The sequence below is a fragment of the Lissotriton vulgaris genome, chromosome 1_1 (assembly GCF_964263255.1).
Source record: "Lissotriton vulgaris chromosome 1_1, aLisVul1.2, whole genome shotgun sequence".
Taxonomy (NCBI): Eukaryota; Metazoa; Chordata; class Amphibia; order Caudata; family Salamandridae; genus Lissotriton; species Lissotriton vulgaris.
Genome location: NC_141685.1, coordinates 86,435,423 through 86,462,651, shown reverse-complemented (window position 1 = coordinate 86,462,651; position 27,229 = coordinate 86,435,423). Strand labels below are relative to the sequence as shown.

The window sequence follows — 27,229 nt, the reverse complement described above, 5'->3', positions numbered from 1 at the left end:
TCCCACTTCCGGCAGCACCACTCACAAAATAGCAGAGGCACACTGTCAGAAGTACGCAGGCACCCTTCAGATCAGTACTGACTCTACCTTACAGTCCTCGCAGAATCGCAGATCAACAGTTTGACACTAGACAGCACTCTCATTCCTTACAGAGCACACTTACATCTCTCAATGCCATGAGCATCCTCTCACAATAGCTGTATCACATTACAAGGACTCTCCCTCCCCTCAGACGGCCAACCTCACATCAGCAACAGAGCGTTTCCCGCAGAGTATTATTCTGATATACACTCCTCACATGACTGAAAAACTCACTTCCATCACAGGCGTAACGTTCTTCACTACTGACAACAGTCTCACACCCCACGGTGTAGCAGTGACACACAGCCAATAGCGTTCTTTCACCCCTCATTGGCTGGCAGCCTCACAGTTAAACTGTCTTGTACTGGTACGAGTATGTTCACATCCATCAAGCACTAGAAATCACTCTCACGTCACTCAGAGTAGCATTGTCACACTTGACAGCAATTTAATATCTAATACATTAACATTACGCACCAACAGCACACATTCTGCACAGAGCTAGAGTTACACCACAGATGGCACTTTTACACCCCTCAAAACGGTGGACTCCTGATACCAACAGCACTCGCATCCTTCACACACCAGCACTCTCACCCCGACAATCTACCTGTGTGGCAGCCTGATAAGTATTTGGTTGTAAAAACGGACGTTATAAGGGCATAGCTGTTGCTCTGCTGGCATTGTGAAAGCTCTTGTTGTAAAGGCTTCCGTCCGTTATTCTGTCGTCAGTCCAGCACAGACAGCACTCCCGCCACTCGCAGGCTAGCAGTCGTACACTATTGACCCCACACACACACTCGCACACACTCGCACCCCTCACGTCCCAGCAGTCTCACACTGCCAGCATCACCCCTCACAGACGAGCGGTCACACACCAACGGAAGCCTTCTCACTCCACTCACAAACTAGCAGCAAAACCAATATGTTCTGAAAATGCTTTTTCATTGATTAGTGAGTTCCTGTGTGGTTTTGTCGACGTATGGATTTAATAATGAGACAATGAGCGGACGAATAGATGCATAAATGCAAGAATTCAATGACTGTGCTTGGTAATGGGTGAAACAGTGACTTAATGTATGCTTTCACCTTTAGCTTTGCCAATAAGCCGGCAGCTTCTCCAATAATATTTAGTGAGAATATAACTAAGCGAGCATTTGCAAACCGAAAAGGCGGTAGAGAAGCCAATGGCAGAATTATTGGCTTTGCCAATGCTCGTTTGTCGAATGCTTGGCTTTGTAGATTCTACAGAGCAGCTTGAACTGTATATGTTCTGGACGGGGTTTGTGCTTGGAGTGATGAGTGAACTTGTGAAGATGTGGTTGGGAGGGTGCTACCCGTATCATTATGTATGGTGAATGGGGCGTGTCTTATGCAGTGATCGGTGCAGCAATTCATTCTGCAAAAGGAACCCGATCTGGGGTTTTTTATGATGTGCTTTCTGAAGGCTGAACAGGTTAGCGCTGATGTTTGTAAAGCCCTAGAGCAGAGGTCTTCAAACTTTTTGATGCCAAGACCCCCTTGTAAAACCTTTTTAGGCGTAAGGACCCCCTTCCAACAAAAGTTTCTAGAAACTGGTACTCCTCATCATCAACTTTTGACAACCATAAATGCGCCTGTTAGACCTCATCACATCCAAAAAAAAAAATAAATAAATAAATTCATCCACCCACACTTTCACACATCCATCCATCCACCCTTTCATCCTTCCATCCATACATCCATCCTTCATCCATCCACCCTTTCATCCTTCCATCCATACATCCATCCTTCATCCATCCACCCTTTCATCCTTCCATCCATACATCCATCCTTTACCCATCCACCCTTCCTTCCATCCACCCATCATTCATCCACCCACCTTTTCACACATTCATCCATCATTCATCCACCCACCTTTTCACACATTCATCCATGCAAAATTTTATCCATTCATACATCCATCCACCCTTTCATCTTCCCATCCATACATCCATCCTTCATCCATCCACCCTTTCATCCTCCCATCCATACATCCATCCTTCATCCATCCACCCTTTCATCCATCCATCCACCCACCCTTTCATCCATCCATCTACCCATCATTCATCCCCCCACCTTTTCACACATCCATCCATACATCCTTCATCCGTCCACCCTTTCATCCTTCTAGCCATACATCTATCCTTCACCAATCTATCCTTCATCCATCCACCCTTTCATCCTTCCATCCATACATCTATCATTCATCCATCCACCCTTTCATCCATCCATTCACCCATCATTCATCCACCCATCTTTTTACACATCCATCCATCCATCATTCATCCATCCACCCTTTCATCCATCCATCCTTCATCCGTCCACCCTTTCATTCTTCCATCCATACATCTATCCTTCACCAATCTATCCTTCATCCATCCACCCTTTCATCCTTCCATCCATACATCAGTCATTCATCCATCCACCCTTTCATTCATCCATCCACTCATCATTCAGTCACCCACCTTTTCTGTGCCTCTCTCATGGGGGGTGGGGGGATCAGTATCTCTCTGCGTCATCGTCCTTCTTCTTTCCGGCTCACGGGAGGGCATCTCTGTGCCTCCCTGCTGGGGGCGGGGGACGTGTCACGGGACCCACAGCTCCAGGTGCGCAAAATCCATTGAACTCAAAGGGCTACACTACAGCCACTCCCCCAGCCCCCCCCCGCCCCCCCAGCTCGTGTATGTGAGCCCGGCTGTAACAGCTTCAAGGACACACACACAGGCACACCCAAGTACTTGACAGGTCTTTAAAAGACTTTTTACTTGTTAATGAGGCATTGATGTTTTTCACACCTCGGTGTAAATTAGGCCTCCGCCGTGAGCACCCTCGTTCAGCCCGACGCCAGAAACTGCACTCTGCAGAATTTGTCTGCGACCCCCTTCCCAGGACTCCACGACCCCCCTGGGGGTCGCGCCCCACAGATTGAAGACCGCTGCCCTAGAGCCTTGACATCGGCGAGGCTGAAAGAGGAGCTATCCTTCATACTGTTCTGGAGCCATGCTGATATTCATGTGACTGAATTCTGCCTGGTGGGATTTACCTTGAGATAGAACATATACATCCGTGATTGGTTTGTTCTTAGAAAAATGTAGCATGCTGGTTGGTATTGATAACCCAGTAGTAGAAAAGTGTCGTTGGTGTACAAATGTACTCTCCGCAGTGGACAGTAATATTGAAGGGGGAAGAGGTGGTTGGATGGAGACTGTTTTGAATATGTCTTAGTCGTTCTAGCGACACAGCGATCGACTGTGCTTACGCCACGGGGTCATCACCGTCTTACATTTTCAGGAAGAATGATTACAATATTGTTTGTATCTAGGAATTTGATGCACACATCAGTGGAATCGAGTTCTGACTTATTGGGGCCGAGTTAATGCTATCATTTCGAAATAACCCCATAAAATAAAACTATCCCTAAAACCTGTGTAAAGGAATCGAACTTATAGAATAAGTGGGTATTCTGAAAAACTGCCGTGGTCCTTGCCTTCCTGTAGGTGTGTTGGAGCCCCTAACCTGTTTGTGAAGTTGCTGGGTTATTCATTTTTCAAGGTTAAGGATCTTACCAAGCAAGGGCTAGAGCAGGGGTCTCCAAACCGGTCCTGGAGGGCCGGATCCATGCCAGATTCTTTGGATATCCCCATTGAGATACATGTAGTAATTTTAAAAATCTGGCATGGACCCAGCCCTCCAGGACCGGTTTGGAGACCCCTGGGCTAGAGGGTTAAGAGTTGGTAGTTTGTTTTTGTTGAGTTTTTTTTGGTGGGGGTGTTGAGTTGTCCTGTCTCTTCCGAGCTGAAGAGAACATACTTACGTTAGAGAGTTATGCATCACTGATCTCCAGCTAGTGAGCAGTGGTTCCATGGAGCCGGGTAAGATAAGACAGCAACTCACATGTTAACCAGGTCTTTGATAAGAATGTTACGAGGAACTTTGGGGGACGCTGAAAGGGGGCGGGTGGTTTCTAGTATGTTGTGGAGGTTTGTGAGGTGAATCAAGCATATTTTACTGATAGTTTTTTGGCCAATCCTTTCAGTTATGCGAGATGCTGAAGAGGGGGTGGGGGAGTATGTTCATGCAACGCTTAACAACCCTTTTTGTGTTCTGCCTCTCACATGGCTTTGTTATGAATAGTAATCTCCCACTATTTTCATCAGCTGGTGTGAACTTGGATGATGTCTAGTGTCTTATGCCCATTGTCTCATTGCTACTTAAGTCAAGTCAAGTCAAGTCAAATGATTTATAGAGCGCGCTACATACCCAGAGGGTCTCAAGGCGCATGAAGAAAGGAGGGGAGTTACTTGTCGAATATCCAAGTTTTAAGTTGTTTTCTGAATGCTAGGTGGTTCTGAGTGAGGCGAAGGTGAGTGGGAAGTGAGTTCCAGGTTTTAGCTGCCAGGTAGGAGAAGGATCTTCCTCCCATGGTGGTTTTGTTGATGCGAGGAACAGTGGCAAGGGCTTGGTTGGAGGATCGTAGCTGACGGGAGGGGGTGTAGAAGGACAGTCGTGTGTTGAGGCATTCGGGTCCAAGTTCGTAAAGTGCTTTGTGTGCGTGGGTTAGGAGGCGGAAAGTAATTCTCTTATTGACGGGGAGCCAGTGGAGGTTTTTCAGGTGACCAGAGATGTGGTCTTTACGCGGGATGTCTAGTATGAGTCTGGCTGAAGCGTTCTGGATGCGTTGGAGTTTTGTCTGGAGTTTTGCGGTGGTACCGGCGTATAGGGTGTTTCCGTAGTCCAGGCGACTTGTGACCAGTGCGTGGGTGACCGTTTTTCTAGTTTCGGTGGGGATCCAGCGAAATGTTTTTTTGAGCAGGCGAAGAATGTTGAAGCAAGATGATGAAACGGCGTTGACTTGTCTGTTCATAGAGAGTGAGGAGTCCAGGATGACGCCCAGGTTACGTGCATGGTCCGTCGGGATGGGTGCTTTTCCAAGGGCCTCTGGCCACCAAGAGTCATCCCAGGCGGAGGGGGAGGTACCCAGGATAAGGACTTCTGTTTTGTCTGAGTTCAGTTTCAGACAGCTGTGCTTCATCCACTCGGCTACTTCTTTCATTCCTTGATGTAGGTTGGTTTTGGCAGTGTTAGGGTCTCTGGTGAGTGATAGGATCAGTTGAGTGTCGTCAGCGTAGGAGATGATGTTGAGGTTGTGTTGGCGTGCGATGGCCGCGAGGGGGCTCATGTATACGTTGAAGAGGGTGGGGCTGAGTGAAGATCCTTGTGGCACGCCGCAGATGACTTCAGTGGCCTCTGACTTGAATGGTGGGAGGCGGACTCTCTGGGTTCTTCCGGTGAGGAACGATGTGATCCATTCCAGTGCTTTTCCTTGGATTCCGATGTTATTGAGGCGCTGTAACAAGATGCTATGACAGACTGTGTCGAAGGCTGCGGAGAGGTCGAGTAGGATGAGGGCGACTGTGTCTCCATTGTCCAGTAGAGTTCGAATGTCGTCTGTTGCTGAGATGAGGGCGGTCTCAGTGCTGTGTTTGGCTCGGAAGCCGGACTGTGAGGAGTCGAGGGATTTGTTGGTTTCGAGGAAGGCGGCGAGCTGGTTGTTGACAGCTTTCTCGATGACTTTGGCCGGGAATGGAAGGAGCGAGATGGGGCGGTAGTTTTTGAGTTCGGTGGGGTCAGCTGTGGGTTTTTTCAGAAGGGCGCTGAGTTCTGCGTGTTTCCAGCTTTCCGGGAAGGTGGCGGAGTTGAGGGAGCAGTTGATGACGTCTCGGAGGTGTGGTGCTATGATGGAGTCTGCTTTGTTGAAGATGTGGTGAGGGCATGGGTCTGTGGGGGATCCTGAGTGGATGGAGTTCATCAGGCGGATGGTGTCCTCAGTGGAGATTGTTTTCCTGTCATTAAGGATGTTCAGGGGGGTGGAGGTGTGGCAGAAGGATGGGTGGGTTGGTCTCCGGGTTGGTTGTCGAAGCTGTTATGGATGTCTGCGATTTTGTTGTGGAAGAATGAGGCTAGGGAGTCGCAGAGGTCTTGGGAAGGGGTGATGTCATTGGAGTTGGCAGTGGGGTTGGTAAATTCTTTGACGATGTTGAATAACTCCTTACTGTTGTGGGCGTTGTTGTCTAGTCGATCTTTGAATGCGGCTTTCTTGGCAGACCAGATAAGTTGGTGGTGTATGCGGGTGGCGTTTTTGAAGGCGTCCTTGGTGCTGGTGGTTGGGTCTTTTTTCCAGGCCTTCTCGAGGGAGCGACAGAGTTTCTTAGATTTCTTAAGATCATCGTTGAACCAGGGGGCGTTTTTGCTGCCTAGTTTGATTTGACGTTTTTTCAATGGTGCTAGGGTGTCGGTGCTGTTGGATAGCCATTGGGAGAGGTTAATGGCTGCTTGGTCGGGGTTTGAGGAGTGGGCAGGAGGGTTTTGAAGAAGCGATGAGGAGATCTGGTCGATGGTGATTTTGTTCCAGTTTCTTCGCAGAGTGGGTTGAGGATGGTTGTGAGTTGTGGTCTTATTGTAGGTAAAGTGAACGCAGCTGTGGTCCGTCCAATGGAGAGCTGTGGTGTGACTGAAGGAGATATGTTTGCTAGAGGTGAAGATAGGGTCGAGTGTGTGACCTGCAATGTGGGTGGGGGTAGTGACAAGCTGTCTGAGTCCGAGGTTAGCGAGGTTGTCCAGAAGGGTGGCGGCGTTGCTGTCATTGCTCTTTTCCAGGTGAAAGTTGAGGTCTCCCAGTAGAATGTATTCTTCGGAGGGGAGGGCATGTGGGGTGATAAAATCAGAGATGTCGTCACTGAATTGTGCACGGGGTCCTGGAGGTCGGTAGAGGAGGGTGCCTCTGAGTGTGGTCTTGGGGTCGGTGTGGACCTGGAAGGGAAGGTGTTCGGTGTTGGCAAGGTTGACGTCTGAACTGGTTGAGATGCGGATCATGTTCTGTTCGTAACTGACTCAACCCTTTTTTTCCTTGAAGATCCCACTGCCCAGTGTTTCTTTTGAAATGACACTGACTCTGAATGTACCTGTATGGGGCCCTTTATTCCCTGTTTGACCGCCCCTCCGAGAGGACAGACCCTGGATATATCAATCAGACTCGCGAGTCGCATTTAACATGGTCCCCCAATGGTAAGTAGTATCCAAGATGGAATACCCCCAATGGTAAATGTCTTTGTTTCCAAATGATGCTACTTTGCTACCATGCATTATTTCATTTTTGCACAATAGTTCTTGACATTTTTTTCTGTCTTGATAAGATTGCAGATTGAGGCTGACCCAGAGTTGCTAAAAGCTTCCCTTGGAGTGTGCCCTCCAGGACCGGTTTGGAGACCCCTGCCTTAGAGTGTGCCCTCCACCGGTTCTGAATCTGGAAAATGGCATATTTTTTTGTCCCACTAGTTTGTATGTATATCATTCTTAACACGTCTGCTCTGGGATGTTGTAATGATGGATTCCTGTTGCAAGTCACTTCGGTTTTGTAGATATTTGACAGTTTTGAGTCCTAGATTCCTTTGCCTCAACTAGAATGAACCTTGCTGCCTCAGCATTAATCTAGATACTAAAGCTTGGCCCTTTGAACATGTATGTGGCAGATTTTTTTGCAAGAGTCTTAAAATAAAATGCATGCAGGATTGACACACAAGTCGAGCCAAACGCGACACAAGTTCCGCCACAGGAAATTGCTTAAATCCCGTAGTCTGAATTGATTAAAGTAGCTACTGTCCTCTTCAGGTTTGTCTGTGAAAAGTGCAAAACTGGAGAAACAAAACACTGGACAAGACATTTGCCGTCTTTCTGTACAAAGGTCATTGCATAATGTGGATTCTATATGTGTGTGATTCCTAGGGCGGCTGGCCTAACCCTTTATCCAAAGAAGATTGTTGGGTAGTAATTACACGGGTTTTCTTGAGCGATACAAAAGGGCAAGATTATAGAGGAAGATTGTTGTCCAATAATAGCCACTTTTGACAGAATACATGATATCTGGGTCTGGATTCCTGCAGGCCTCTGATTTTGCCTCCTTTCCAGCAAGTCTATTCAGTATTTTATCCTTCTGAGGTTGAGACAAACTTTCCTGTTTAAGGGTAACCACCAACTCCTCCACATTCTCTACCCACCCTGGAAAAGGTTGCACATTTACCCGAGAAGGGCAGGCTCAAACAGTTTTCCAGGCTGTTTGTATAATAAGGTGGAGCAGATTACCCATGGGGGAAATTAGTTTGCCCCTGGAGAATATAAATTTTAACAAGGAAATTTGCAGTTGCTGAACTTGTGCCAAAATGTATGTTTATATTCACTCCTGTGAAAATGGAATTCACATACGTTTGCTTCTCTAATCTTGTATGATTCGCGGTTAGTTATAAATCTTCATCAATGCAAGATCATGTTCATGAGGTATGCATGAACTGTTTTATTCCTTCCCTTTCTCAATCGACTTCTGTCAAACACAGTGATTTCATGCAACGGAGGTGCAGAACATGTTCATATCCTTTATCTTAATGATTTATTTAAAAATAATTTTTTTTATTGAATTTCTTAGTGTCATATTGTTCACATTTGTCACATTGTAAGAAAGCAATATCAATGCCTTAACTGAATACTGACATTATAATAAGGTTAAAGTATACTGCGACGTCCCTTCATCTGGAAAAAAAATTGCGACACCTATAAAACAAGCTGAACAACCCCCCCTCCCTCCCATGAACCCCAGTACAATTAAAGGCAATGTATACTGAACACATCCCGCTCGAGTGCAGGCTGGAACATGAGTAATTACAGACAGCCATACAATGTCGCATTACATAGTCCATTATTGTCACATCTTGGACATATAAATACATTACAGTGTACCTAGGTTCTGTATACCAGTATCATGCCTATGATAATCGAGTCACTGTAAATTCTTCCAATATCAAATTTCATTCCAGTGGGATATGCTTTTTGTGTAACCCTCTATGCTCTTCCCTCTTCAGCTCCGCACTCTCAGCTTTCCCCCATCTCACCACCTCTGCATGCCATTCCGCTATCGCTGGTGCTGTTTTGTCTTTCCAGCGTTTAGTTATCTCTCTTTTAGCTAGTAATAGTGCCATTTTGATAAATCGATATGTAGGATTTCCACTTTTGTCTTTGAGCCCTAATCCCAGTATGGAGATTCCATTAATACACCTCTTCGCCCTGGGGTCACCGGCAATATTTTGTGTACTTCATTCCAGTGATGCTTCAGTCTCTCGCAGGGCCGTATCATATGTAATAAGTCAGCATTAGTTTCAGTACACCTTGGACATACATCTGACTTGTTCGGGAACATGGCGTGTAATCTACGCGGGGTAAAACACGCTCTGTGTACTATCATCAGTTGGATACATTTAAACTTTGCGTTTCTCGATACCTTCCGTGGCTATTCTAAAATAGAAGCCCATTCCTTATCCGGAAGTTCCCTATCTAAATCCGTGTTCCATTTATCTCTGAGGGTCTGTGACCGAATACCATTACATAGCCATCTAGTAAGATGACTGCCATTTCCCATTAAATATTGTATGTGTCGAGGGCTCATCAACAGTGGGGGCTCAGGTGGATCTAATATATCGTACAATGTTTGCATGTAATATAAACCGCGTATTTGGTACCCCTTTCGCCCACAAAGGTGTCATGAGTCATTAGGATGCGATCTGCAAAGAGCATACCAACAGTGTCCACTCCCTCTACCACCCACGCAGATATCTGCCGTACTGTTATTATACCTGTCGGCATTCGTATGCCAACCAGTGGGATTTTGGATGCGTATGGAGTCTGTTTCCTGGTCTAGGACAGTGCCCTTCTCCAATAGAGGAGTGCCACTCTCAATAATGGAGGTGTAGTGGGTGTCATTTTGCTATTGGGCAAGAGAAGCACGTGCAAATTACCCCTGTTCCAGTCATTCCTGGACATTTCTATTTCTTGTAACTTGCGCCCTATAATCCAATATGCCATCCACTGGAGCTGCCCCGCATAACAATATGATCTGAAATCTGGAGCACTTAGCCGTCCATGTTTAGTGGCTAACTGCAGTTTGGACAATCCGATCAACTCTATTAATAAGGTATCTAGTAGTTTGAACACCTGCGTTGGGATCACATTCAGTAAGTTTGTAAAATATTAAAGTAATCGTGGCAACATCACCATTTTAGCAATGGCTACTCTACCAGCCACCGAAAGCGGCCGGGGCGACTTTTGTCTTAATGATAATGTCTCTAACTTAACGTAGTGAGCTTTGGTCAACCAGATCACGCTATGAATGTAGAATCCGAGTGCATTTCAGACCAAATGTTTTCAGCCACTTTTGTATGGATTGTTATGGTTCCAGGCCCTTTACCCCCTATTCCAAAACTTACTCCGAATTAGATTAGCCTCTCTGCAGAACCTATTTAATTAATTCTGTATCCTTTTCTATTACCTTGCTTCTTATCCAGATGGGCTTGGTATTCTTAAAAATATTTATGAATGTTAATGAGAATGAAAGGTTATTTTGTAATTCGAATTCTATACATTATAATATCCATTTTCTGTTTGCCCAATAGACATTACAGAAATAAGGAAGGTTTCTGGTTTAGTGCCCACATGCATCAAACTCCCGTTTTGCGTTTCCAAATTTGCGAATTTTACCGAATCGCAAATATGGATTCGCAAAACGGGATGCATCATGGAAAGTGCAAAATATTTCCGATTCGGTAAAATTCGCAATTTTTACCGACTCGCAAATATTTTGTGACTTCAAAATTGCGAATTCGCAATTCCCATTGATTCCTATGGGCCAAAAGGCCCATAGGAATCAATGGAAATTGCGAATGGCACTTAGAAAATTTCATGGGTGCAGGGGGGGGTCCAAAGGACCCCCCCCTGCACCCCCGAAATGTAATTTGAAATGGATGTTTCACACACACATGTCCTAAGGACATGTGTGTCTGTAACATGACATCGTTTAAAATGTAAATTAGTACATTTTAAAAAATTTTCGCAATTTACCACGAGGGTCAACCTCGTGGTAATTTGCACTTCCAAACCTTGTTCTCGCAATTTCATTTCTGAATGATGCATTGCATTTAAGGAATCGCAAATTTGCGATTCCTTAAATGCATTCGCATTCTGGAAAGTCGCAAAATCAGCGAATTCCATTCAGAAATGATGATGCATCTGAAAAAGCACTTTTGCATTCGCAAACGGCCGATTTTAAGAAATCGCACCGTTTGCGAATGCAAAAGTGCTTGATGCATGTGGGCATTAGATTCTACATACTTCAATAGGTCATCAACATTAACTGATTGACCAACTGCTTCAATGCTGCATTTTGGGATAGTTGAGGTCCTTGGTTCATTAAAGTGGCAGTTTAGTTTATCATCTATAATGCAGTATATCATGTGATTAACTTTCATTTTTATGTTGGTTAAAAAAAAAGAGGGATATCAAAGGATTTTGACAATAGTGTTGGTTTGTGTAGCTTTAGATCCCAATTTTAATGGGATACAGGCATTTATGTATAATAGTGTGTATAATAGTTTTTATATTACATTACTGAAAAACATTTCTTTATTTCACACGCAACACACCCACACTTATTTGTTTAGTATTCTAGAAGCATACAGGTAGATGGTGAAAGTCTGTATTAATTGAAAACCTGTGTAACTGGTAAGTAACTCTTCCTTACTTACTGGATTATGGGCAAAGTGCCATTTACTGATGTACTAAATGAACTTCCTGAACTAGCTAAGCCACTGTTTGCTTTTTATATGCTCCATTGTGAAAATTAATTTACATTTTTAGATTTGTTTTTTCCAAAGGTATATCAAGTGACCATATTCAAAGCTGAAGACACCGATACAGACTCATTTGATGCAGACCCAGCCATTTCTGAGGCAGTAAGTTCATTTCTTTCTAAAGTGTGCAAGTTTTTTTTTTGTTTTTTTAAAAAGAGAAATATTTAGTATTGTTCTTGCTCAACTCAAGTGAGATTCACTGTTCTCAGTCTGTTTTAAAATGATGTACCTTTCGGTGAGGTACTTGTATGTAAAAATCTAATTCAGACGCAGCAATGTTTTTAGATAAACAGGATACAATGAAAACCTTTGCTCTGTTCTCTCTCGTTTCTGCAGTTGTACAAGTGTACTTTAAAAGACTGCTTTAGACATAAAGACTGACTGGTCAAGGATGTAAAATGAACATGTTAGGGTATTACAGTATCTTATGTTTTAGAGTTATTGGTTGCTTGTCTTCTAGACACACATACCCATAATAATTAACAACACCAATAAACTTTTCTGCATCGTAGAATCTTCATAGATGAACGCGTGCTGGCTGTCAATGGTGAGTTTGGTCACAGGGACCAACCATGCCCTGCGGCTAAGCCCCGCTGCCCGTGCCAGGTTGAGCGCATGCTCTGGACGGCAGCCAAGTCTGGCGGGCAACTCCAGGGTTGGCAGACTATGGTGGTTGAGGGCAGGGCCCAGCTCATCAGTTCTGGCTCCAACACAACACATCTCTGAAATTTACCAGTTATGGTGACCACTGTTCCCAACACACTTATTAGCACAACCCAATGGTTAAGCTGTGCTTGATTACCCATCTTCCAATGCTATGTACAGATCGGCATTTTGGACATGGTGCTAGTTCTTGCTCGCGGTGTATGTTGGTAACCATAACTGGGGAATTTCAGGGATTTGTCGCTTTTCAGCAAAAAACAAAGCTCATCTTAGAATTGTTTTTTCATTAAATAAATCTATTTCTGTGTATATATGTATGTGTGTATATTTCCATCTGATATAGCTATATAGAACATTTAATTCCATATATTAGTAGAAAGAGTGAAGAATCCAACACATCTAAAAGTTTAGCACCCTCAAAATGTTATACTGCAATACTACAAACAATCCCATTTTCAAAACTGCACTGCAGCACCTATGGTACAAATTGCAGAGTGCGTGGCTAACTAACGAGCAAAACTGCATCCTGATAGGCTTAAGCACCATGCCCATTAAGGCTCCAGGAACTTTCTAAGACTTCAGGGGCTTCCACTATCCATGACGCCTTGCACCGGAAGTGACCTCATTGCCAGCCCTTTTTTCCAGCTTTTGGGAGTGGAAGCCAGGAACACTTTAGGTGTGCTCACACCTGGTTATGATAAATTCCTGTCAAAATTCAAGCTGTTTGTTTTTCACTCAATGTTGTGAACATCTAGCAGGAAACCTGTCAACGTAGTTCGCACTTGCTATTGAAGATGTCGTCCCCAACCTGCTCTTCGTCGAGAACCAGCTGAAGCAGTACGTCTTCACAGTCCAAGAACTTGAGGTGCACACCAGCATCTCCCTCAAGCGGATTCTCTGCTTGATGTCGATCCATCATTCATCTGTGCCATTGAAACACAAGTTGACTTCTCTCAAATCGACCCCAAATCCTTTAACCTTTGCACTGGAAGCAGAGTTTTCCCCAAACAGGAGTCTGAGGTTGCCGCTAACTGCCAAGTCAACTCCACAGTTGTTGGGAACCCCAAGATTTGTCATTCTGGCAGAAGAGCCTTCACAAGCTCCTCTGCAGCCCATGAATCCCCTGCCTCCACCAAGTATGGTATTAAAGCAGACATCAACATCTTTATTTAGGAAGTTAGCTTTGACTCCTAGAAGGTATCCCGGTGGCATTTCCCATCACAAGACATCTCAATCTCCAATCAGTAGTTCAGAGTCTCCAAACACACCCAGGAACCATAAAAGAAGCAGGTCACCATCATCCTCTTCATCTTCTTGCTCCTTGGACGCGGGTTCTTCACAGACACCCCCTGACCACCCCATCCTGCCGGCCCCTTTTCTGCCAGGTTTGCTATCAAGTTGATCTCCAGTTGATGGTATTACAACTTTTCATGATGTTTTGGTAAAATGGCCATCTAACTTAAATAACTCGCTGGATGACTCCCAGACAAGTCCATAGCATCCCCTGTTCAGGTACTTTCTTAACTGGAAACGGCGCTAGACACAATGCAATGAAACAATTCCCTTTGCAGGAAAGCCTTTTATCAAAGTGGGAGACCTTTCATCGTATTCTGAAGGCTCTCAACCCCAAAGCCAGGGAAATGTACTCCGTTTTAGGATCCATGACATTTTTCATTTCCTTTATTCCTATTGTGAGAATATATATATATATATATAAAACCTTTCTTGTAGTGTCTAGGTCCGTGGTTTCAAAAGAAAGCTATTGAGATGAAACACTGTGCATGCCAATGGACACAAGGCAATATCTATCATGGTGAGCAAATCTACTTCAACCAGTCCCTTTCCAGTGGAACATCAGACACAACTATTGTGCCAGATGTTTGTCTTTCAGGATTGGAAGCTTAGTTAATGCAGGGCTGTGGTTGGGGAGGAAGAGCTCCCCTTAAATCAGTTCACCTGGGTTCATGACAGTCCATCTAATCTATACGGCTTTCCAATCGTCTGACGACAAGCCTGAATTCTTATTCAAAAGGACAACACAACAACCATGTTCTGCCAAGACGCACAAAATACAGACTGGAGTTGCAAAGCATACAGTTGCGGGTCTTGTCCCAGTAGTCTTTCCGTGAAGAAGAAGTCGAGGAATCCTAATTCAACAAGAGTATTTCCTAATCTGATTTTAAGAAGATCACGATTGGGACATGTCATTCTTCGTTGAAACTGTGCTATTTAATGGTGGATCTCATCTTCATATCTCAAAAGAAAAAATAATAAGACGTGTCCTGTGTTAAAGAACCAATGTTCGTTGGGCAATGTCCTTTTGATGAGCTCTGTGATTGCCAAGCAACAATGGTTATAATTGCTGGAGATTGGCAGAGGCGGTGGTAATATCCAGATCTGTTGCAGAGGTCTGTCAAGCCACACAAGAGACTGCTATGCAAACCAAAGCCATTACCCAAATCACAGCTTGAGTGATGCCACTCCTGAGATCAGACATGACAAACATCTGAATATTACTCAGTCTATTGACTATTGTCTACTATTCCTTCAAATGGAACAGGATTTTGTTGATGGTGACAACAGAAAGCCTACCATCTGATCACCAGCCAGGAGGGTGCTGTTTACTTCTTGCTCTGTCAAATGTGTGACTCCTTTCCATGAAAGTGCATCTCACAGGAAAAGGCCAAATCTAGCATCTTTTTTCAAAATTCCCAGTATCCGATACTTTATTTGAAGGCCTGAAAAAGTCTTCTTTTCCCTGGAAGACCCCCTTTCTAATAGCAATAACCCCTGCTCTCCGGGTTAGTGAAATTCAAGCCCACTCACTTATTGAGCCTTTTACATTTTTCACGCACATTGGGTTGTGATAAGAATTCATCCTTTTCTCCTGAAGGTAGTATCAGAGGTTCATATTCATCAGACACCAGCGTTTCACTTTTGTTTTGACACCAGTCCTCTGGCTGAGCGTTCTTTGCCCTCGCCAGGTGAGAGGGGAGTTTCTAGAGAAAGCCAAGCCCACATACATGTCTCCCCAAGACTTATTTAAATGTGGTCACAATCGCCGATATATAATCAGATATATGTAGTGCAGTGGCTTAGAAATAAATCTATACTTTCACGAAACATTATGGTCTTAGTTCCAGTACAAAAGCTCATTAATGTCCGTCAAGCTGCTGTGAGGAACCATTGGTTAACCCCCTGGCTGCGGCCGGAATTCTGCGCCTGTGCGGCACATTCCGATCGCGCGCGTGGTCATGATGGCTCCCGGCCGTCATCAGCACACGCCCACCGTAACTGATGACGACCGAAAGCCGTCATCGCACCGAAGAGGTTAGGACGATGACACTTTCTGGCTTGGTACACTATGTTAATGTTTATGACCATCATTGGAGATCCTATGATGCAACTAAAATCATTAACATTTTTGTAGTCTTGCTTCTGCATCGCAGGAATCTTCACTGAAATCATAAACGATATTCCCTGCTCTCTGGCCTCTTTTCTTGTACATTTCAAATAAAAGCCTCTGAAATATTTTTATTTGCCACCCTATTTGCTCTAGAAAGAAATGCATCTTCCGTCATGCGTAGTGGAAGCTCTCGCAGCCTTACCAGGTTGGGGAGTTTGTTTTTGTTTTTTAACTCCACTAATGTAAACCTATCAGGCTGCGCTTTCCCTCATTACTTTGTCATGTACAGTGCAGTTTGTATTACAGGTGATGCAATATGCTTGTGGAAATGTGATCTTTTGTATTATCTTGCCTTTGATTAACATTTGGAGGGTGTTTTACATTTGGACCTTTGCATTTTTCACCCTTTCCACCGATACATGGGAATAAATAAATGTGTGTTATTTTGATTTGAAAATTTCCGGGGTCCCCACATCCGGCGTGATTTATTCTAACATTTATGACTCTAATGAACTTTGGTTCAATGCAGAACCAAGATGACATGCAAGTAACCATTTCTTATTCATTTAAGGAGTGCTCGCCTATGTCCGGTTTTGCAACTGAAATTCTTGCAACACTTGGCATGATTCTTTAGGTGCCTTGTGTCCCTGGTGTAGGGTTTCTAGGGTTGTTGGTCATTGGAGTGGCATATTTACATTTTTGTCAGCCACTCAATCTGTGGAGTAGTAGGCTTTTTGTCTGGCTGCAGAGCAAGATAATGCCCTTTCCTTTGAAGCAATTCTACTTTACCAACCTCCTATGTTATATTCTATCAAGTAGGGTGTCTTGTTTCTCATGGCAACTGAGAAGCAAGAAAATCAGTAACAATTCTGCCTCGGCTAGCTTTGCTTTTGTCACCACAAAGTAGCTTTGTCATGTTAAGTGACCATATTCCCAGTAGTGTCATTGGGGGTTCACTTGTGTGAGTAATTCTATAAAGACAGTGGAGAGCAAACCAGAGGGGAGGCTTCCAGATCTTCACTCAATTCTTGCTAAATTAGAATAACAAAACGCCTTCATTTACTTACAATAGATGTTCACCTGATGAATTCACTACGTTTGGACTTTCAGATATCTCTCACAAGATGAGGGAGCGCTGCGGACTCTTTGCCGCATGCCCATCTGTGAATATGCAGAGCTTGGGATGGAATGCGTGCCCTTTGCAGTGGAATCTGATCTTTTTGTTATGCACCACTCGGCAGTCCCTCTCCCCTGTCTTCAAACGCAGACAGTAGGCCACAGCTTCACTTCCCTTAGAATCAATGGCTCAGACATTAGCGGTTGGCTAAATGCCCACTGGTGTTTAGACCATTCCCAAACCTAATTACCCCTAAAACAGGCCCTTTGAAGGGATTCAGATGCCTTCATTTGAAAGGTGATGTGTCTGGAACCTGTGAGATTATTCCTGACTCTGTTTTGCCTTCAGACCCAGTCAATATGCCAAGAGCAGTTGGGTTCTGCATAGTGAGATAACAATTGTTATTCAGAACTTTTAGGCCACCGTAGCTGGTCGTAAGAACACCTACCAATCAATATTATTGAGAATGGTCGCATTATTGTCAATGTGCTCAATATGGCAAACCATGGTTACAGGAATAGCAGAACTTTATTTTGTATTTTTATGAATCTTTCTAGTAAGAGATTCCTTTTGCCGCCATCGTTCACAGAATGGCTGCGAATCAGAAAATGGCTTTATTGTGGAGGAGCATCTATCTGGCTCCTTGGAGTTTATTATGCACGTTTTGTGGGCAGGATAGCGATGCGATGTACACGCTTAGCTCCTAATATGACTAATAGTGAATCAATCTGGATTTGAGACCCTAACAGAACAACACCTAGAAAGAAGAATTCTGAAAAAAAACACTGATAAATCTGCATTGTAATGAACTTTCTCTCTTATTGTACTTCAGGATTATTGGAAATGCACAAAGTGTGAGGAAATGAACCCTCCAATTCCTCGACAGTGTCATCGGTGTTGGGAACTTCGCAAGGATTGGCTTCCCGATGAGAAGAACTTCAAAGTAAAGACGCAAAACGTAAAACGATTGGCAGAACTAGATGAAGAATTGGGCGTTGATGTTCCTGACTGTAAGAAAGTCAAGTTGGTTGAATCAAAAGATTCTAGTGAAGATGATGACATAGGGGCAGAAGCATCCCAGTCCCAAGAAACAGAGGATTACTCTCAGCCATCCACATCTGGTAGAATCATGAGCAACAGTCGGGAGGGTCCCACAGAAATGAAGGGAGAAGAAACACACGTCAAAGGAGGTGTAATGGAATCTACTCTTCCTCTTACCAGCCTGGAACCTTGTGGCATTCGCCAGACTAGGCCTAAAAATGGCTGCATTGTTCATGGAAGGACAGGACATCTAATGGCTTGCTTTACATGTGCTAAGAAGCTCAAAAGACGGGATAAACCCTGTCCACTCTGCAGACAGCCCACACAAATGATTGTATTGACTGACTTCAGTTAGTGACAAGACCTTATATTAACTGTGTACCATGACTGAGATCACCCATGTCCAATTAAAACGCTACACATTTAGGTGTACCAGCATGATACAAAATGTAGGCCCTCTGAAGAAAAATGCTAAGGTGTTATCAAAGCTGAAGGGTGAATGGCAAGTCGTGACATACCATTTATGTCAGTTCAAAATACAGTGTGATTGTGGGCTGGTGCCAGAACCAAGAGTCTCCTATTTTCACCCGCATATCACTCATTGGGTTTAGTCTTCTTTTGGGTGGACACTGGGGGACAAAAAGTTTAGGAGCAATTGTGGTAAGTGGACAGTGGCAGTGTCCCTGCCGCTTTTACAACACGGTTAGCTGGCGCATTGGTGATTTAATACCATTTTAATCTGCAAGAGCGTGTGAGCTAATTTTTTATTTATCAGGGGCACTGTGTGAGTGTGAGTGTGAGCGTGTACGCTCCCCCGTATGCTGTTGACCTGCATATTTACTGCTGCTCACCGGTCTGGGAAACTTTGCACTCCGCTCTGCTCTGCCGAGGTTCTCACCTGAAGGCAGGCAGTAGCAGCAACGGCACGAACAGCGCTGGACTCGTCCCTCCTTCCCGACTCATTTTGACGCCGGTGACTAGCACAGTTCGAGCAGAGGGCGTGGAAGGTCCGAGCCAGCTACTTCCGGTAGCATTGTGCAGCGCTCTAGTTGTTGGGACGCTGGGGGGCTGCAAGGCGGATGTCTTATCGACAGCGCAGCGGGCGAGCGCAGCGGGCGCGACGAAGGCGCACCGAAGTTGCGCCTAAGTTAAGCCCATCTGCGCCCGTCCGCGGCCGGGCGCGGGCCAGGGCCATGTCCCCTGTTGTACATGTTGGAGCAGAGATGACCTGCTGTCCTTCCGTAACTCGTGCGCTAGCAGCTCCTGTCTGCATAGCGTAAGAGTTGATGAGAATATGGGTTGCAGACACTGCCAGTTTACTTTTGACCTGTCTAAGTCAGTTAAAATAGAGCATCACAAGCTGGTTTGTGGTTTGCTTAATGTCCGGTCGCTGCGTAAGCATAGACTGGATATTCATGATCTCCTTAGCGAAAAACAATGGGATCTAGTCTTCTTTACAGAGGCATGGCTGGACTGTGACTCTTCCCCAGAGGCCCTCGAAGCCATTCCGGAGGGCTATACCCTGGTAAGGCAAGATAGACCGAAGGGGAAAGGTGGAGGGATAGCCATTGCTGCCAGGCAGGGCTTACACTGCCATTTTGAGCCGACGGCTATCACTGACAGTGAGACGGGTGAGTTCTCCATTCAGGTCAATGGGAGGTACAGTGTGTAGGGCCTCCTGATATACAGTCTATGCGGGAAAAAAAACCTAGGCCATCAGTGAAGTAAGTGAACAATTTGTCAATGACATATATCAGATCATTGATATACTATTCAACAATTTTCATATTAGCATAACTGTGCATATAAAAATACAAAAAAGAAATCATATATCATAAAACAGGTTAACATCACAAACATCAGATTCGAAAGTCTTCGCTACCTGGCAGGTCTAGACTGAGAATTTGGTCACTTATTGTCTAATGATAGACAAATGTTTTCATAAAGATTGTACAGTACTTAGCTAGCAAGCGTTTTAATTATAGTTCATATATTAGGCGCGATATTGATCCTCCTTTGATGATGAGATGTTAAAAAGAGGCCATGCACCAAAAAGATAACAGCACTAAACTTATCTTAATATTGATACAAAGTTCATGGGTACATAGGAATCAACTTACATTGACAATACTGTATTTCTATGCAGTACATCGAAAGTAGATGGTATCTTCTTATATTTAATAGTTAGAGCCACTTGATAAAGGCTAATTCCTAATCAATAATAGAGAAATACAGTCATATAATATAACCATGATGATATCACCTTGAACACAAAGAGCCACATTGATTACGGGGCCAATTATCTAGATAGTCACATTAGTGAAAACACGTGACCGGAAGCGAAAGAGGGTGTCGCTACTTGGCTAGACAAAAAGAGATTCCATAAAAAATGAAGATAATTTTATCAGAAGTAATCCTATGGTAGAGATATATAGGGATGTAGTGGGACTGGATATAGAGATCGAGGGTCTGAAACAGGCCTGGGCGGAGTTGGCGGAGTGGGGCTTCGCGGAGCTACGCGAAGTGGGCGAGAAACTACGCCCACCTCCGCACTCCGCGTAGCCCCACTCCGCAAACACCACCCGGCCGCCAGCCCCGCCACCCGCCTCCCGCCTCCCTCCCGCCCTCCCGAAATACATTAAATTAAAGGAATAAATTAATTTAAAACACACTTACCTTGCCGGCCGCTGCCCGCCGCGTCCCCGGGGCTCGCTATCTTCCGGCTTCTTTCGTAATGCGCATGCGCGGGCGGCCGCGCATGCGCATTTCTCACGAGAAAATGCGCATGCGCGGCCGCCCGCGCATGCGCATTACGAAAGAAGACGGAAGACGGAAGATAGCGAGCCCCGGGGACGCGGCGGGCAGCGGCCGGCAAGGTAAGTGTGTTTTAAATTAATTTATTCCTTTAATTTAATGTATTTAGGGAGGGCGGGAGGGAGGTGGTGGCGGCCAGCTACGCTCCGTCTGCGGAGCGTGCGTAGTGCCGCCTGGCTCCGCCGGCTCCGCAAAATGCGGAGTAGGCGGCACTACGCACACTCCGCAGACGGAGCGTAGCTGGCCGCCCACCCCTAGTCTGAAATATCCTACTTCACAAAAATCACAATTGAGAAACAACGAGCGGTATTTATAACAAAGTAACGTCCCTCCTTGTACATGCTCAAAGCAACCTAACAGCGAGGATATCATCCAAACACATAAAAGGTTCTTCCCTAATCGCTGTTTGCTACTACCTGACTCTAAAAGTATGCAGTCATTCTGGTCGTGAAGTTACCTGATGTACTCTGTCGTTTTCTAGTCAAAGGTAACAATATGTTAGGATCGTACACGGTGATTGTGTAAAGCCGCGAGGTAAGTCTTCAAAAAATTATTGTTGTTATATAGCGCCACAGATATCGACGTGGAGAAAGGAACTGTAAGAGTGAAAACGGGGAAGGGATAATGGAAAAATAAACGGAAGGCATATTAGCAGATGGCGCTATAAAAATACTATAAGTAGTAATGCTAAACTAAATATGCTGAGTAATTGGCTAGCGGGCCTCATGTATTATAAAGGACACAAATACCTTATATGTTCAGATGAACGTTATAAATTCATATGGTCTAAACTGCGTCAGTAGATAAAAACGTCTGGTTATGACCAATGATTCATGGCTGCAATAATAGATAGACAGAGGATATCCTAAGTAAAAAAGTCCACTAAAAATTCTAAGCTAGCTGTAGGAGACTCACCAGCAACCAGCTTGTGTGAGTAACGACAGTTCAATGACATAACATATACACAATATTAAACGAAACATTATATATTTAGATGGAGCTTCTCAAGTTGAAATATATGTGCTATTTTAGTCAATGGGACCGTCTGATTCTGCGGGATATTTCAAGGCTGCAGTGAAATATAAGAAAGGACACCCTACATGATTAGCATGAAAGCCAGAGTTGGCTAGTTGTGGGTCGCCTGCACAAAATAATATGCATAGCGACATCTCGGGTAATTTTTAACATTACGACACAAGTGTAAAGAAAATTTGTTATGGTTTTAATTAACTGAACAATAAAGTTTTACTTACTTACTTAAAACTCGGGTACGTTAGTGCTCGCTAGCTCTTACCTAGAGTGGATGAAATACGAACAGGCAGCAAGATGGTGCTGTTCCAGGGAGCGGAAAGTGGGTAAAAGTACCTCGCCGGCTGAGAAGGTAAACGCTGTGACGGAGGCAAACATTTAAAGCCCCAGAAACGGCGCGAAAAGCTCCAAATAGAATAATCAGGTACTCGAAAGAAATGACGGACTAGTAACGTTCTGATAATGAACAAAAGACCCATTCCAAGATGGCACGCAATGCAAGATACAGAGCGCCGTGGGTGATGGATTTGCGATGGTGACAGACTAGTAACATTCTGGTAATGTTCTGATATTACACAGAAGCCCCATTCCAAGATGGCGCGCATAGATAGATAGATACAAAGCGCAGTGAGTGATGGATTTGCGATGGTAAAAAAAAGGTGCTGCGTTCATGGGCAAATGTCGGACTCTAGAACGGATAATTACGTTCTGAACCGGGGTTTATGAAAACATTTGTCTATCATTAGACAATAAGTGACCAAATTCTCAGTCTAGACCTGCCAGGTAGCGAAGACTTTCGAATCTGATGTTTGTGATGTTAACCTGTTTTATGATATATGATTTCTTTTTTGTATTTTTATATGCACAGTTATGCTAATATGAAAATTGTTGAATAGTATATCAATGATCTGATATATGTCTTTCTTGTAAATGTATTTCCAGAGTTTTCAACAGTGACTCCTGAGGAAGGCGTTTTTCCAGCCGAAACGCGCGTCGAGTTTTAATACATATTTCTTCAGCACCTTTTATGCTCATGACAACTTTGTATGAATTGTTTTAATTGTAACTTGTACGATTAACTTGTATGATTTATATGTTATGTACCTATTGTTGATATAACCTGCTGATGTTTCTTTATGAATCATATTTTTATCTTATCATATAGTTTGACTTTTGCTGAGTCTCTATATGATTTTTATTTATGCTGATTAAACATATAATTTTAATATAAAATTCACATTCGATTGTTCTTTTCACCACTGGTTTCTAGACAAATTGTTCACTTACTTCACTGATGGCCTAGGTTTTTTTCCCGCATAGGTTATTACCCTGCCCTAGGAGTCTGTATATTACTGCTACCCAGTTTATGTGTTTTATGTTTTAAAATTTATAATGCGCAGACAATAACCCGAAGGTATCAAGTCGCCTAACAGAACAACTCAGAAAGAAATTCGCTACATCGCTACAGGTACGCTTGCCTAAAAAGGTGAGTTTTCAGGGCCCTTTTGAAAGCCTGAACGGTGGGCAATGATCTTATTTCCAGAGGAAGAGCATTCCACCACGCAGGGGCCAGGGTGGAAAAGGCCCTGCCACCCCATTTCGCTCTCCTGAAACGGGGGGTCGCTAGCAGAAGTCTGCCGGAGGACCGTAGATTCCTAGTGGGAGAATAGCGGGACAGGATAGAACCTAGACCAGAGGGGCTATTTCTGGCCAGAGCCTTGTATGTCAGGCATACGATCTTAAAACGGATCCGTGCCTCTACAGGGAGCCAGTGTAGCAGCTTTCTAGCCGCTGTGGCTGAGGAGCGCTTGGGAAGGTCCAGGACGAACCAGGCAGCGGCATTTTGGACTACCTGCAAGCGCTGCAGTAGGCTCTTTTTCAGGCCCGCATACAACGCATTGCAGTAGTCTATTCTTGAGCCTATAAGGGCAACTGCTAGTTGTTTCTTGGCCTGACGGGAGAGGTAGTAAGCATGGGCGGAAAATCCGTTACGCTCGCGGATTTTGCGGATTTTCGGTAAATTCGCAATCCGCAAGATTCGCGAATTTCCCGCAAAATCCGCAAATTCGCACGCAGCGGATTTTTTTTCTTTGCTGTGTAAGTTCGCAATTGCGAACATGTAGGTGCGGCGGGCAGCAACAATCTCGCACTCGCGAAATTACAAAAATTGCAATTCCGCACAAGAAATCTACTAGCAAGCAGCATAGACCTTCTGAAAATGATTATTTTTATCAGAATAACTCCTCAGGTTGACATTTGCCTGCACTTTTTTAGATTTGAGGCCTTTTGATTTTCTTTGGATAAATTTTGGATTAGAAATCAACTTTCTCATATAAGCTTGGTGGGGCATTAAAGTTGCTGTAATGCTGCTCTGCAGAAAAACGAGTTTTGCAAAAGTGAAAGCAGGTTCAAAAGTTCAAACTCATCATTAGTAACTGTTCCCTGTAGTGCTTCCTGACAAGGGCCCCTCCAAAGTTCAGTTGCTAGTTGCAACAATTGTTCAGTTGCTAGTTGCAACAATTGTATGACCCTGCTCTGACCCTCACAGCAGGCTCATAGAATAGCTACAAGTAGGCCACAAAGGTCCTGGAAAAAAAAATTGCACTGCAACAGATAGCAAATTACAGATAAGGATGCAGGTGCCAGACTGGAATTTTAAAACAGTGACACATTAATAAATCAACCCCAAATTAATTCATGTCAGTTGAAGCAGGCAGGTGTGCTTGCTTTTTCCCCCCATAATCTACAGTGATGATGAACCAGAGGGTGGCATAAGGCATTGATGTACCAGAGGGTGGCATGGGTAAAACAGAGGGTGGCAAGGGTGAAACAGAGGGTGCTGGGAACCTATGATGATGAACCAGACGTAGAAACAACATAATCGTGACCGTTGCGAGCCGACATGTAAGTTCGCGATTGCGAACTGTTACAAAACCCTCGCGAACTGTCAGAAATCCTTGCGAACTGTCAGAAATCCTTGCAAACACAAAAAAAAAAAATTCGCGAGAATTCGCGGATTTTGCGGATTGCGAGTTCGCAAATTCGCAAAATTCGCGAACGCCAGATTCGCAAAATTCGCCCATGCTTAAGAGGTAGTTCCTAATCCTTCTCAGGATATGGATAATGCCCCAGCAGGTAGAGATGGTATGACTAACCTGCTTGCTCATGTCAAGGGCAGGGTCTATCATGACCCCCAGATTTTTGGCGGAGGCAGTAGGGGTGGGACAGGCTCCTAGTGAGTCTGGCCACCAGCTGGAAGACCATATTTCCTCTTTCCCTCCGAACACCATCACCTCTGTCTTCTCTCCATTTAGTTTAAGCGAGTTTGTGATCATCCATTTACCGACCGCCTCCATACAGGATCTAAAATTGGAGGCAGTCGGGGCGCTGGCATGGGAGAGAGAGACAAGGATCTGGGTGTCATCTGCATAGGAAACTATCTCCATCCCATAAGATCTAATAAGCCTGGCAAGTGGGGTCACATAAATGTTAAATATGGTCGGACTTAGAGCCGACCCCTGAGGGACCCCACATTGCACAGGGAGGGATGGAGATAGATACTCCCCCAGCTTCACTCTTTGTACTCGGTGGGTGAGAAAAGACGTGAGAAGATCCAGGGCTGCTCCACGCACCCCAATCTCCCTCAGCCGAGTTGTTAGTACTGAGCGAGAGAGGGTATCGAAAGCCGCTGTCAGATCTAGGAGGATCAGGAGGGTGGTCTGGCCCTCATCAACCCGTGTGCATATGTTATCCAACACAATGGTGAGGGCTGACTCAGTGCTGTGATCCCTCCTGAAGTCGTGTTGGGCGAAATCGAGGCATTCCGAGCTTTCAATGAAAGCGGCAAGGTGCGAGTTGAGGTGCGCCTCTAGCATCTTTGCTGGGGCAGGGAGTAGGGAGATTGGCCGGAAATTTTTTAAGACCGACGGATCCTGGGAGGCCTTTTTTAGGAGGGGTTTTACAACCGCTCTTTTCCACTGAGTGGGAAAAACCCCATCTCTCATGGCTCTGTTCATGATGTCCACCAGAGGAGGCAGGAGGGTTTCCCTGCACTGTTTAAGGATCCTTAGGGGACATACATCCAGAGGAGAGCCAGACTTGGTTTTATTTAGTAGACAATCAAGCGTGTCCGCGGAGAGAGGGGGAAAAGAGTCATGGGTACTCGAGAGAGTTGATACTGTCGGGGCGGGGTCTATAGGCCCTAGAGAGGGGGGCCCACTCATAAGCGATTTTTGTAATTCCAGAGCTGAGTATATATCAGATATTTTGGTCTGAAAGAAAGAGGCAATGTTATTGCAGAGCTCTTGGGACGCTATTACAGGATCAGGGGATTGAAGGGTTATGAGGGAGTCTACAACCCTAAAGAGCTCTTTAGGGGAGGACAATGAGGTGGTCAGAGTCGTGAAGTGTTCTTGTTTGGCTTTGATAATTTCGGCCTTGTATTTTCTAAGCAAGATCTTATGAGCTTCCTTATCTTTTAGGTTCCATCCTGTATGCCAGAGCCGCTCCTGTCTCCTGACCTCCTGTCTGAGGAGTCTCAGATGTTCCGAGAACCAAGGAGCTGAGGGCCTTTTTCTGGTACGTCGGCAGAGTTGTAGGGGGGCTAGTTCGTCTAGAGCTTCTGTCAGGGTACTATCAAACTGCGTTGCGGCTGAGGGGGCACTTTCTTCCTGAGAGGGGCACCATTTAGATGCCCACTTGGAGAGGGAGCTATTCGAAATGGCTTTATAGTTCCTACGAAGTTCCTGTTTGCTCGGAATGCTAGGGGGCAGAGGTGTACTGGGAAGCCTAAGTAGGAATGGGACGGCCATATGATCAGACCAAGACAGATGGATGGATTCCTCAATCGATATCCTCTCATCGTTGGTAAAAATGCCGTCGAGCATATGACCCGCTTGGTGAGTGGTGCCTTTGACCAACTGGTTAAAGCCGCAAGCTGACATAGTATCCAGCAGTGAAATGGTATCTTTATTGTCGGACCTTTCTAAGTGAAAGTTAAAGTCTCTTAGTATGGTGAAATCTTTTCGGCCGAAAAAGGGTTCAAGGACATGAAACAGCTGTTGTCCGAAATTGGTACGGGGGCCTGGGGGGCGGTATACCAAAATACCATTTAGGAGGGTTCTGTGGACACTTTTTATGGCAAAAGAGAGGACCTGAAAGCTGTCTTTAGGGTCGGTGATGGCGACCGTGTGACAGTGGAGATGGTCCCTACATAGAATGGCGAGACCTCCACCTACCGACCAGATCTGTCGTAACGGGACAGGCAATAACCTTCAGGTATTGCTTCGATAAGATCCGGACCAGAGGATTCCTTGGCCCAAGTTTCGGTGA

The 27,229-nt window shown here is 44.8% G+C and overlaps 1 protein-coding gene across 1 annotated transcript in view; it reads left to right on the top strand.

Moving 5' to 3' along the window:
- LOC147737473 (E3 ubiquitin-protein ligase Mdm2-like) overlaps positions 1-18,410 on the top strand; it is a 79,000-nt gene extending 60,590 nt beyond the window's left edge. The window contains exons 3-4 of the mRNA XM_086924161.1: positions 11,853-11,930; positions 17,847-18,410. Coding sequence (XP_086780287.1) covers positions 11,853-11,930; positions 17,847-18,410 — 642 coding nt within the window. The remainder of the gene's footprint in view (positions 1-11,852; positions 11,931-17,846) is intronic.
- The last annotated feature ends 8,819 nt before the right edge of the window (positions 18,411-27,229 follow it).